General features: G+C 39.7%; 1 protein-coding gene across 2 annotated transcripts; it reads left to right on the forward strand.

Moving 5' to 3' along the window:
• The first annotated feature begins 7,934 nt into the window (after nucleotides 1–7,934).
• Nucleotides 7,935–13,097, forward strand: LOC309714843 (B-cell receptor CD22-like). 2 transcript variants are annotated; one of them, XR_014279049.1, is made up of 8 exons: nucleotides 7,935–8,047; nucleotides 8,483–8,866; nucleotides 9,201–9,506; nucleotides 9,617–9,877; nucleotides 9,978–10,065; nucleotides 10,218–10,257; nucleotides 10,416–11,387; nucleotides 12,623–13,097. XR_014279049.1 is itself a non-coding variant. In XM_082547571.1 (7 exons), exons 1-7 carry the CDS (start codon nucleotides 7,966–7,968, stop codon nucleotides 10,656–10,658), a joined length of 1,404 nt encoding a protein of 467 aa, XP_082403697.1. In that variant the 5' UTR covers nucleotides 7,935–7,965; the 3' UTR covers nucleotides 10,659–13,097. The 2 variants fall into 2 exon arrangements, 1 of the variants encoding a protein (XP_082403697.1); XM_082547571.1 differs by having other exon boundaries at nucleotides 10,416–13,097.
• Nucleotides 13,098–13,754: the final 657 nt, after the last annotated feature.

The raw sequence follows: 13,754 nt of genomic DNA on the forward strand, positions 1-13,754 counted from the left end.
CCTACCATTCATCCACCCAGATGCTCTCTGAGGTCTGGGTGGATGAATGTGATGAGGACTAACTCTAAGCTTTATCAAAACAGAGGCCTAATCTTACAACACACTGCTTAGTTAAAGCACATCAGCTCCTTGGTGGCAAATTGCGATATAACAGCAGACTAGTGGATCAGAAGGTTCAAATTAGTTAATAATCTCTAGTGATTTAAGATACATTAGCTAACGCTTTTAACACTATTTGGAGAACAAATAAAAATAAGCAGATTTTAGATATCAACCTGGGTCAACACACCTGAATCAAATGATTAGTTCAGGCCTCTGGAGAACTTCAAGACAGGTTGAGGAGGTCATTGGCCATTTAAATCAGCTGTGTTGGATCAAGGACACATCTTAAACCTGCAGTACACTGGCCCTTGAGGCCTGGAGTTGGACACCCCTGTATTGGGCGATTGATGACCCCCCTGTGTGAGAGCACTGTAACATCATGATATCAACAACACTGGACGTTCTATCCTGTACTGACGTCAGTAGACAACTTAGGAAAATATAACATTTGATGACAATGTTAGTAAATAATACTAAGATGCTCTGTGATTACTACTATAAATATAATTATTTTTAAGGGTCCTCAAATTAAATTTCCTCTAGCACAACCAAAATGGTTTAAATTCACTTATAGTTGTGATTAAAACTTTCAAGTTTAAGGAAATCATAATTTTCCTCAATTACTTGTGTTTTCATAGCTCCACAAGACCTGTGCAGCTACTTGCCTGCTGTATGATACTCTGAGTTATAAAATCTGTAAAAGTCTGCAAGCTTGGAATAACTCAAGTTACAGTTTTTTTAATTGGTTTGGCGCAGTTTTCACAAGCAATTGGTACATTTTCAAAACTTTTAGTACTTATATCACAACAGATCATCAAAAGTGCACGTTTTTCAAACATTTCAGCATATTTTCAATTGTGTCAGTACAATACACATTATGACAAAATATCCTTTTCACTACACAAAATAAGTGTTTCATCTAAATAAATGTTTTGTTCACAGTTACTGCCTTTCATAATGTTATCACTATCAAATTTTTGATTTTCATCTCTTATTATTCAGTTTAATACATTTGTCTATCATTTAATTCAACTGATCTTAATGTTTAATCAATGAATCCTTCATTATGTCCATGGATTTTCAACTTGACTGATTGTTGTCTGGTCATTTGTAAGTTACACATTGCTGCAAGAGCTTTCAATCTAGAAACACTATACTTGCTAATTGTTTCCCCCTGATGATCACAATTAGTTACCATATAAGTAGAACTGTGTTTGAGACTTTGCACTGTTCAAATATGGAGCAGGATAGACTCGTAGGGAGAGGAAACCTTCATCGAAGAGGTGGTGGTGCTCCTCGACAGAGAGGTGGGCACAGACAAAGAGAAAGAGGTGGTGGTGCTCCTCAACAGAGAGGTGGTCTTCAGAGAAATGTAGGCAGAAGACAACGCACCATCATCTCTAATGAAGTCTGGGCCATCATTGTTGACCATGTGGTTAACAGAGGCTTTACCATGGCTGAGGCTGCCAGGTTGGTACAGCCTAATTTACAAAGGTCAACTGTCAGCTCTATCATCAGAACTTTTCGCCAAGAAAACCGGTATGTCTGCTATAGCAACTTCACTTCTAAAATATAGTACTCTATTGTATAGATGAACAACATGTAATTGTCAGTTTACAGTAATGTAATTTGTAATACTTCAATATTGACAGTATATGATTGTCCTCAGAATTAACAGGAGACAACCTGGTGGTGCTCTCCCACGTGTTTTGACTGACCAGCAGGTGTTGGCTGTGGTGGAAATGGTCAGGGCAAGGAATGACATACGGCTGTCTGAAATCAAACAGGCTATTGAGAACAGCAATGACACCTTCGCCAATGTGCCATCAATTAGCCTTCCAATGATTGCCCGGCTTTTGAAGAAGCACCAGGTTTCCATGAAACAAATTTACTTGGTTCCTTTTGAGAGGAACAATGTCTGGGTGAAACAACTGCGTTCAGAATATATTCAGGTACAACACTAAACTGGCATGCAATTACTGTAACAGTACTGACAACTATTAGTTGTAAAAAAACAAAAACAAACCTAAATTATCATTTTAGAGGGTGATGGAGCTGGACGCTGCTGTGAATCATCAGAAGTATATTTTTGTTGATGAGGCCGGTTTCAATCTGGCAAAAACTAGACGCAGAGGACATAACCTTATTGGACAAAGGGCTACCGTCCAAGTCCCTGGACAACGTGGGGGAAACATCTCAATGTGTGCAGCTATATCTGAAGATGGTGTGGTAGGCTGTAGACCAGTTCTACAACACTGAACACCTGATAGTTTTTTTTTTTTTTTAAATGAACTGGAGCAGGCCTGTCAGGGAGAAGACATCGTCTATGTTGTTGTGTCAGGGAGAAGACATTGTCTATGTTGTTGTGTGGGACAATGTCAGCTTCCACCATGCACAGCTGGTTCAGGAATGGTTTCAAACACATCCTTGCTTCATGACCTTCCATGATCTTCCACCATATTCCCCTTTCCTCAACCCAATTGAGGAATTCTTCTCTACATGGAGGTGGAAGGTGTATGATCGCCATCCCCATGAGCATGTCTCCCTTCTTCAAGCCATGTGTGAAGCTTGTGGTGATATAACTGCTGAGCAATGTCAAGCCTGGATTCGTCATGCCAGGGGATTTCTCCCACGGTGCCTGAACAACAAAGACATCCACTGTGATGTTGATGAAAATTTATGGCCCAATGTTAATGTGTAATTGTGTAAAAGTGATAAAAATAAAATAAAAATATATTGTGCATATGTAAATGACTTGCTGTTTTTTCTTACTTTTTCGTGTGTGTGTGTGTGTGTGTGTGTGTATATATGTATATATATATATATATATATATATGTGTATGTGTATATATATGTGTATGTATATATATGTGTATGTATATATATATATATGTGTATGTATATATATGTGTGTGTATGTATGTATATATATGTGTGTGTATGTATGTATATATGTATATATATATATATATATATATATATATATATATATATATATATATATATATATTCCAACAGTGTTCCAACATTCGAAAGAAGGGACTGCTATCACAGCTAGAGATTGACGAGGTACAACATAAATGCTACGGCAAGGAGGAGTCAGGACGCCAGGTCAGGGGGGAGATATCATCACCCCTACCCGAGATTGGGTACATAGCCCCAAGTGCGATAGGAGAAGGATCGTTGAGTGCGAGAGGAACTGACCTGAAAAATAGGATCATGGCCAAGCTTGAAACCTGGATCCCCCGTAGCCGGTTACCAAGATTACGTGAAGTACTCTCAGAAGGTCTGCTAGATGATGTTAATGCAGCACTATGGACGATACCTACAACCACGATTACCGACACTAACAAGCTGATGTACAATACGGCAGCAGTGATCAGTGAGCCTTGAACAGCCACAAGGGGCAGTACCCTCCATGGAGAAGGAGGCTAGAGGGCAAGATCAAAGTAGGAGGTTAGCCAACTAACGGAGTTGCAGAAAGGTGCGGCAAAGAAGGTGCATAAGAAATACAGCAAACTGTCCATACCTGAGGCCTTGAAAACTGCCAAGCAAAGACTCACAGCCTTGGCCAGCTGCTTGAGAAGGTACACCAGAGAGATAGAAGGCAGGAGAATAAACCAGCTGTTCTCCACAGAACCAGCAAAGGTGTACTCTCAGTGGCAAGGGAACAATAAGAGAACAGCACCACCAAGGCTGGAGACGGAGCAATACTGGAAGAGCATATGGGAGAAGGATGCAACCCATAACGGCAATGCTCAGTGGCTAGTGGATCTGAGGGCAGACGATAGCGACCTCCCTGAACAGGGTCCAGTAACCATCACAATGGCAGATATCCAAGAAAGGGTCTCCAGTATGAAGAGTTGGACAGCACCAGGGCAAGGTTATTATCGTTAACGAAAACTAACGAAATAACGAAAACTAGAAGTGAAAAAACATTTTCGTTAACGGAAATAAAAATAAAAACAAAAAAAGGAAAACTAACTAAAACTGTAATGAGTGTTCACAAAACTAACTAAAATTAACTGAATTTATATCAAAAATGCGTTTAGTTTTCATTGATGTGTGCGTGTCATACAATAGTCAAAGGTGAAAATGAAGTTTAGTTTCCAGATTTTTTTCTTGCTGTCTCATTATGCCAGCAGGTGGCAGTACGTTAGTCGAGTCGTCTGTGTTGCTGCTCCGTCCAAGCGCAGAATCATGTCAGGAAAAGTCGGGAGAAAGCGCCAGAGTCCAATTTGGGATTACTTTGAATATGACTGTGTTTTGGATAAAGCAAGTGTCTTGTAGTGGAAAGAGACAAATTATGAGGGACATTTCTAAAGGGCAAAAAATCCCACAAACCTTAAAGTGCGCTTGAAAAGCTCGCACAAGAAGGCTAACTTAGCTTACCTTGAGAAGGTAAGGGAGCACACTCAACCCTCATCCCCAAAAACAGACGCTAACCCCAGGCAAGGCAGCGTGATGCATCCCGAGACAACAGGACTGGGATATCTACATAACTGTGTGAGTCAATTGTCTTCAAAAAGTTTATCAATTCACTTGAACCAAAATTATGAACACCCGGTGCTGCAAGAGTTAATAGTCTCATTGGAGCCAAGATATACATTTTATAGTTGCCTGGTATCAATGGTTGTTCATCTGCCTTTATTTATTTATTTATTTAAAGAACCCATAGGTGGGAATGTGAGTTGTCTGTCTCTGCGTGTTAGCCCTGCGACAGACAGGCGACCTGTACAGGGTGCAGGGTATGGTAGCTGGAATAGCAACATACCCAAGGATAAGCAGAAGAGAATGACTGATATGATGAAACTGGGATTTTGTTACAGTTAATTATTGCAAACACAACTAAAACTATAACTGAAACTAATCAAAACTAAACTGAAACTAAGGATTTTCAAAAAAATAAAAACTAAACTAAACTAGCAAACAATTGGTAAAAACTAATTAAAACTGATATAAAATTGAAAATCTGAAGTCAAAACTAAATAAAAATAAAAACTAATGAAAATTGCAAAACTATTAAAACCCTGCACCAGGGCCCGACATGGTTCACGCCTACTGGCTGAAGAAGCTGACTGCACTCCACGAGCGTCTGGCAGCACAAATGAACCAGCTGCTAGTTAACGAGAGACACCCGGAATGGCTAACCGAAGGTCGAACGGTCCTGATCCCCAAGGACCCCAAGAAGGGACCGGTCCCATCCAACTACCGACCAATAACCTGCCTCAGTACTACATGGAAGCTCCTGTCAGGCATCATATCGGCTAAGATGAACAGGCACATGGGTCAATACATGAGTGGGGCACAGAAAGGGATTGGCAAGAATACCAGAGGCGCAAAACACCAGCTACTGGTAGATAGAACAGTCAGCTGAGACTGCAAGACCAGACTGACCAACCTGTGAAGGCCTATGACTCAATGCCCCACAGCTGGATACTGGAATGCTTAGAATTGTACAAGATCAATGGGACCCTAAGAGCCTTCATCAGGAACTCAATGGGGATGTGGCGTACAACACTAGAGGCCAACTCCAAGCCCATAGCACAAGTCACCATTAAGTGCGGGATCTACCAAGGAGATGCTCTGTCCCCACTGCTGTTCTGCATAGGCCTGAACCCCCTCAGTGAGATCATTAACAAGACTGGCTACAGATACCGACTGCGGAACGGAGCAGTTGTCAGCCACCTCCTGTACATGGATGACATCAAGCTGTATGCCAAGAGTGAACGAGACATCGATTCACTGATCCACACTACCAGGCTATACAGCAATGACACTGGAATGTCATTCGGACTGGAGAAGTGTAGTCGAATGCTAACAAAGAGAGGGAAGGTAGTCAGAACTGAGGGGATTGAACTACCAGAAGGCAACATTGCAGACATAGAGGACAGTTACAAGTACCTGGGGATCCTGCAGGCAAATGGGAACCATGAAGAGGCCGATAGAAAGGCTGCAACCACCAAGTACCTGCAGAGGGTCAGGCAAGTCCTGAGGAGTCAGCTGAACGGTAAGAACAAGATCCGGGCCATCAACACGTACGCCCTGCCCGTGATCAGGTACCCTGCTGGGGTAATAGGCTGGCCAAAGGAGGAGATAGAAGCCACTGACATAAAGACAAGAAAGCTCCTTACCATGCATGGAGGGTTTCACCCCAAGTCCAGCACCCTGAGGCTGTACACTAAGCGGAAGGAAGGGGGCCGGGGACTGGTGAGTGTCAGCACCACAGTCCAGGATGAGACAACGAACATCCAAGAATACATTGGGAAGATGGCCCCAACTGTCTGAGTGCTCAGTGAATACCTCAGGCAGCAGAAACCCAAGAAAGAGGAGGGAGACGAGGAACCATCATGGAAGGACAGGCCCCTGCACGGTATGTACCACCGGCAGATAGAGGAGGTGGCTGATATCCAGAAATCCTACCAGTGGCTGGACAAAGCTGGACTGAAAGACAGCACAGAGGCACTAATCATGGCAGCACAAGAACAAGCTCTGAGTACAAGATCCATAGAGGCTGGGGTCTATCACACCAGGCAAGACCCCAGGTGCAGGCTGTGTAAAGATGCCCCAGAGACAATCCAGCACATAACAGCAGGGTGCAAGATGCTAGCAGGCAAGGCATACATGGAACGCCATAACCAAGTGGCCGGCATAGTGTACAGGAACATCTGTGCCGAGTATAACCTAGAAGTCCCGAGGTCAAAATGGGAGATGCCCCCAAGGGTGGTGGAGAATGACCGAGCTAAGATCCTGTGGGACTTCCAGACACAGACGGACAAAATGGTGGTGGCTAACCAACCGGACATAGTGGTAGTAGACAAACAGAAGAAGACGGCCGTAGTGATCGATGTAGCGGTTCCGAATGACAGCAATATCAGGAAGAAGGAACACGAGAAGCTGGAGAAATACCAAGGGCTCAGAGAAGAGCTCGAGAGGATGTGGAGGGTGAAGGTAACAGTGGTCCCCGTGGTAATCGGAACACTAGGTGCGGTGACTCCCAAGCTAGGCGAGTGGCTCCAGCAGATCCCGGGAAAAACATCGGAGATCTCTGTCCAGAAGAGCGCAGTCCTGGGAACAGCTAAGATACTGCGCAGGACCCTCAAGCTCCCAGGCCTCTGGTAGAGGACCCGAGCTTGAAGGATAAACCGCCCGCAGGGGCGTGCTGGGTGTTATATATATATATATATATATATATATATATATATTTTTTTTTTTTTTTGTTATGCCTGAACATAAGTGTAATATTTGCTGTGTAAAGTTTTACAGTTCAGTTACACTCATTCATCACCAAGGACAATTTGAAACGCTTACCTTGTATTATTTGCTCCTGACTGAAATGATTGGTATAAGTACTAAGTTGAAAAAAGATCTCACTGTTTTGTTTGGGTGATTAAAGCAAATGTTCTCAGAATATATCACAATGATCATATGTTCTGCAACAATGATTAAGTGGAATGAAAATATGTGCAAATACAATGAACTCATGACATCAGATTTGAAAGAATGACTAGTGGTGTTACAAATGTAATCAAATGTGAGTTTTGTACTGAGAGATTTGAAAATGCACACTTTAGTTATGAAAATAGTACCAAACCAATTAAAAAAAACTGTAGTGAAAAGTATTTGCGTGTGTGGGTTATTTTGACAGGTAATTTTAAACTTTAAAAATCTATCGCCTGACTTCCTCTATCACAGGATATTAGCAAACTGATTGTACTTCCGCAGAATATTTCTCAACACCTATAGCAAATACGATCAAGCAAACTGACATTGCACTTTCTTAAACAGTATGTCCTCTTCTGTGCTTCCTTATTCTAACAACAGTTAGGCGATGTGTTCCCCTGTAATTCTGGTTAAGAAATTATGTTCACTGTAAAAACCTCTCCTGAGCTGTGTGTGAACATGGTGATAGTCGGCATGTTACTGATGGTCCTCTTTGTTTCAGGTGAGCTGTTTGTTCACTATAAAGGCATTATTGGATTCATTTAAATCATTATCAGCTTTAAGGAACAAAATTAAAAGGCTGATGGAGATAAAGCTTTGTTTTTTCATACTGTTCATAGTCTGACAGGTAATTGAAATACTTTTTGTTACCAACAGAATCAAAGACATGTTGTTCATGTTACAATAGATTATATTTCAAGCAACAACTATGTAATTTAGCATCATTAATCAAAAAGGGCAAATGGTGAAAATGTGACTGTCACTTCTGGATGATCTATTATAAATTTAATTTTACATAAACAATTATTTAATTTTAGGAGTACTTTGATTAAAGTTTACATCTTAAGTCCTATGGAGGACAAATTAAAATAAGACAAGTTAATGTTTGTAATAAAATTAATTAATTAATAGGTTAGTTGTGACACTGTGTTTACAGGTGCTTTGGCTAAATGTCCTGATGAAGCAGCAGTCTTCATAAATGCATCAAAGAAGCTGGAAGCACTGAGTGGATCTTGTTTGCAAATCCCATGTAGCTTCAGACCCAAAGAAGAACAGAAATTTATCAGCACAAGAAAAATTATTGGAGTGTGGATTAAAAATCAATCCCAATTTGGCAAATATCCAAACAATGTGATCTTCAACAGTAGTGCAGCAGTTAACATCTATCCAATGAGTATTACTGGGAACCTGAGTCAGAGAGACTGCACCACTCTGTTTTGTAATTTAATCACCACATACACAGACACATACTTCTTCAGAGTAGAGAGTGAACCATTCAAAGCAACAGCTTCTTGTGATCCTCTTCAAATAACAGTCAGAGGTGAGTGATTTTGAGTTTTTTATTAGAATTATATTTTTACTTTATTGGGTTTATTTGACTTGCCTTCAGTTAAGTTTCATCAGCATTTGTTGAAGAAATATTACATTTCAGTCATAATGATTGTCCCAGAATACAGTTTAATATTGGTCGAATGTTTTATTATTAAGCTAAAAAAAATACTTTAATAAATAAATACTCAATAAATCATGACTTTATGAAATTAATAAAGTTATATGTAAATTTAAGATAAGATGAGTGGTTTAGAGATTTTAAACACTGGTATAAACTGCAGTGTGCTCTGTAGTGTTAATATGTCTGTGATGTGAAACCACAGATTCTCCTTGGAGGCCCAATATTACAATCCCAGGTGATCTGAAGGAGAAGGAGTCTGTCACTATAACCTGCTCAGCTCTCACTCCCTGTCCACACTCCCCTCCTCAACTCACCTGGAATCTCCAACAAGACTCTCACAACAAAACAGAGGAAAACACAGATGGAAGCTTTACAACTAAAATCCAGCAGAACATCACTCTGTCAGACACACATGATGGAAAGAAGATCAACTGCTCTGCCAGATATCCTGTGAACCAAGGAAAAGACACCAAGACAGCAGAGACAGAAGAGACTCTCAGTGTTTCATGTAAGAAAATCAGAATTTGTAGTTGGATCCTGTCAACATAGCATTTGATTCATTGGGAGGTCCACTGTTTAGAATGAATAATGGTGATTTCTGTCAATCTTTTTCTCCAGATGCTCCTAAAGACACCTCAGCATCCATCAGTCCATCAGGTTTGGTGTCAGCAGGCAGCTGGGTGAACCTGACCTGCTCCAGCAGAGCCAAACCTCCAGTCAGCAACTTCACCTGGTTCAAGAAGAGCAGAGATGGAGCTGTGAAAGTATCTGAAGGAGAGATTTACAGCTTCAATGTAACAGATGGAGGAGTTTATTACTGTGTGGCCACTAATGATCTGGGTAATCAGACATCAGCAGAGATTAACGTGACTGTTGGAGGTAAAAGCCACTCATGTGTTACATGCTCCTGTTTCTTTTTATCCATTCAAACTCCAAACTTTAAAAATAACTTCAGGTAGTAACCTTTGTTTTTCTTTAGGAGACACACTGTGGCTACTTCCTGGAGTAATCATTGGGATCATTGTTCTCTTACTTATAATTCTCCTCTGCTTGATCATCTTTGTTCGGTAAGTATCACACATCAAAGCAGAAAAACACAATTAGCTACTCTCACAGATATTTTAGCTACACATTAAAAATTTCTGTTTCAAGCTTAACTTTGTTCACATATATTTAACATACACAGAGATAATTTTTTACTGCCTCTTGTGTCTTCCAGGTCGTTAAAGTCAAAGCAACAAACTCAACAACAGATTCTGGTAAGGAAATTACAAAGAAAAAAAAAATTCTAGCTGCAGGGTTACTTGAATGTTTTGGCGATTACAGCAGTAACTTCATCAGAGCAGTCTATTTATTTAATAAAACATCAATAAGAATGAACCTAATTCACCGAGCTTTCTGTTTTTTAACTCTATAGATTCAAATAAATGAAGAGCAGAAGGTTGATGAACCAGCAAGTAAAAAGGAAGAAGAGGAAGAAAACATCCATTATGGAGAGATCAGCTTCTCCACACTGGCATATGAAGCATCGTCTAACTCAGTGCGGGACAGTGGACAGCAGCAGCATACGGTGTACGCACAGATCAAAAAGCGAGAAAAAAGCTTAAAACAAAGGGCTCACGGCCAAGAGGAACTCTACGCTGAGGTGAAGAAAAAATGAGAACTGTTGTGAAATAATTTTACATTAACATATAAATACACACATGGTGCCTGTAAATGTGTCATTTTCACTGCCTACAGTTCAGTGAAGTAAAACAACTAAAATCCCATTCCATGGCTTTTTTATGTCCTATTTTCCATGCTAACTTTACACGGCTGTTTTCAGATGATTAACTGTGTTCATGGCAAATGTGACTAAATGAGTAAGTGAGAAATTGCAGCACTCCAAAAAAAGAACTAGTTTTACACAACAACAGATGCTGTTCTGCAAAACTAAAACTTAAAACCTCAACATACTGTCGCTTTTTTTAAAAGTATATTTTAAGTTATTATGTTCCTAAAGTATTTGCATGCTGCTACGCTGTGTGAGCTGTTGTTTGATTTTGTCAGTTGCATTTCTGAAGTTCTGCTTCCAAATTGTTTTTGTGGCACGCCCCCTGAACTAACAGGTCAAGATGGCAGCACTGAATCTAAACAGAATTAAAACTGTAAACTTTGAATCTGAACTACCATTGTTCTGTATTTTGTCTCACTAAATAAGCCATACGCAGAGCATTGATCAGGCTCTATCCGTTAACGTGTTTTTTAGAAGTGTTATGCTGCATCACTCCAGATACACATCAGTCCAAGTTCCAACATCTGAGTTCCCAGATGTCTAAAATGCAGCACTGGAACCACAAACCAGTATTCCCATTCATGCTGGTGGGCATTTTCTTTTGGCTTCTCCAGGGTAAGTTTAACACTGCCGATCTGCATCGGGTAATCTAAATGTTCTCCTGGAGAGTTGGAAAGGCAAAGAGGAAATGGAAATGCACGCAATAGGAGTGTCTTTCTCTGGCCTTTCCATGTATAGTTATCAGTTTTCACTGCCAGGGTAGTTACAGCATAATGCAAAAATGTTCAGTGCAAAACCTTTTGTTCCCCACTACCTGAACATGGCATTCAAATTAAAATTCCACTAAGCTGCTGTGAATTAAAGAGGCATTTAGCAGCCTCACCCTCTTAGAGAGCAAAATCAAAAACCTTTTTAAACTCTACAATGAACTGGTTTTGGTAATCATTGGATTTGTGCTCAGGCAATGCTTGGGTCAGTTTCAGTGCAGAAGTGCATTTCTGTCTTTGTGTAGCACTGTTCAGCTGGTCTGGACATCAGTGCTCAACTAACAACCTGTGACTCTGCTAGTACTTCACAACACTGATGTGTAACAGCTGTGTGTACAGCTAATGTTTGGGCAGATCACTCTGTCATAATCCCAGTAAATATGAACCCAAATGCACGACTCAGACACCAGAAACAATTTAACAGTTTATTTTTGGAAAACTAAGAACTTACAGAGTCTGGGCTTCTGAACTGTCGAGAAAACAGGAAACCAGAAACAGAAAAATTCAATGTGAATCTATGTGAAAAATAGTTAAAGGTTAGACTATTTTTATCTGTTCGCCACCGGTCCATTCATCCATTCCAAAAAGGGTTTTGTTTGGGGGTTTTTGCATATTGCAATGTTTTGGTTTAATCAATAAAAAATGACTATCCATTATGTTCAATTGTTGGTGAATTCATCTTATTTAAGTATTTAACATATTTTATCATATGGTCCAGTGTTGTCTTTGTTACTATAACATAAATATAATGTAATTTACATGGCATGTACAGACTTTGGCTCTGACTGCTGAAAACGGGAAGTGCTCAGTAATGTTATCTTTAATACTTTCTTAAAAATGTATTTTTAGCCATTAAAACTGGATAAGTGAAAAAAAAATTTAAATCCTTTCAGCGTTGGGTTACTAGAAAGGGGGAAAAACTCAAGAAAAGCATTCATTCTTTATTATTGTCTTATCTGTTGTTTCATTTCTTCTTTTGTTTTGTTTTAATGTTGAGTTAAATCAATGTGACAATGTGTTGTTTGTTTTGAAGAGTTAAAAAGCTCTTCATATCCATCTTTGATGTCACTTTTTGGATTTCAGTGCCATCTGCTTCAGTTCTTCATTCAGTGTGTAAAGAGGAAGCATGAAGACACAGAGCTTTCTACATGATGTTGACTGATTTAGGTAGATTTATTTTCTATCAGAGCCAAATGATATAGGTTTGAGTGTTGGGAAAACGGCCATTAAGCTGCACTCTGGGACTGCAGGAAATTTTCCTTCTCAAAAACTGTACTTATGCATCCTAATGAATTACTAAACAGATGTTGTATATTTTTGTATTTGTTTTTGCAGCAAATGTCTTTAAGAAAGCAAAGGATTACACAATATCAGGCACCATGTAACATTTCAACAAATACTGTGATGTAATGCAGTGCGACTGAATTTGAGTGCTCTGAATTTGATTAGAGCGTTCATGTATGTTTATGAAAGGCTGACTAAATCACTCAGAGATCATAGTATGGCTTAAATGGGATCCCCCAAAAAATGCTCATTTAAAAAATGAGCATTACTTTCTTTTTTTTCTTCACTTCTTTAGGCAGGATGGTTTCATGAGAGTTGTTCCCTGCCTGAAGGGTTTTGGTGAAAAGTCATTAAACAGCCAGCAGATGGAGCAGTGTGCTTTTCTGTGTGGTAGATGTTGCAAAAATACTTGTACAGCAGTTGAAGAGCGATGAGAGCGAACAGGACTTTTCCATCACATGTTATGCTGCTCCACATGACTGACCTGTGTGGCATGTTTGCCAAAGTGAATGATTCTCTATGCTATTCTATGCTATCCTCCTTTCAAAAATAAGATAACTTAATTTGAGCTGTAGCATTCAGGTTAGCTCCTTAAATATTGTTATTGGATTTATTGAGTTAAGTACTGCATTTCATCCATCCCTCTCTTTGTATGTGTGCGCAATGATGTAGTTGTGGTTGTGTGGGACGTTTCTGCACCTCTTTGTGTGACGCATCAAGCTGATTTGTATTTGTGTTCATTTTAATTTTACAGTTAATGATACAGAAGTAATGTTTATGGAGAAGGCACACTACTCCTGTAGTGAAAATAAAATAGGAAACAGGAAAAATTTTAGAAGAATGAAATTGTTAAAATTAGGAAAATGTACTTAAAGTATTAAAAGAAAGAATTACAATAATACTGCTGTCGTTGATGAAACAATGAGACTTT

This window comes from Aulonocara stuartgranti (assembly GCF_965226115.1).
Source record: "Aulonocara stuartgranti genome assembly, chromosome: 9".
In the NCBI taxonomy this organism is placed as follows: Eukaryota; Metazoa; Chordata; class Actinopteri; order Cichliformes; family Cichlidae; genus Aulonocara; species Aulonocara stuartgranti.

Bases quoted from the DNA above. Each gene is read 5' to 3' on its own strand.
- LOC309714843 (XM_082547571.1), top strand. From the start codon at position 7,966: ATGTTCACTGTAAAAACCTCTCCTGAGCTGTGTGTGAACATGGTGATA. The intron at 8,048-8,482 runs GTGAGCTGTTTG...CTGTGTTTACAG, and splicing joins GATGGTCCTCTTTGTTTCAG to GTGCTTTGGCTAAATGTCCT. The intron at 10,258-10,415 runs GTAAGGAAATTA...TTAACTCTATAG, and splicing joins AAACTCAACAACAGATTCTG to ATTCAAATAAATGAAGAGCA.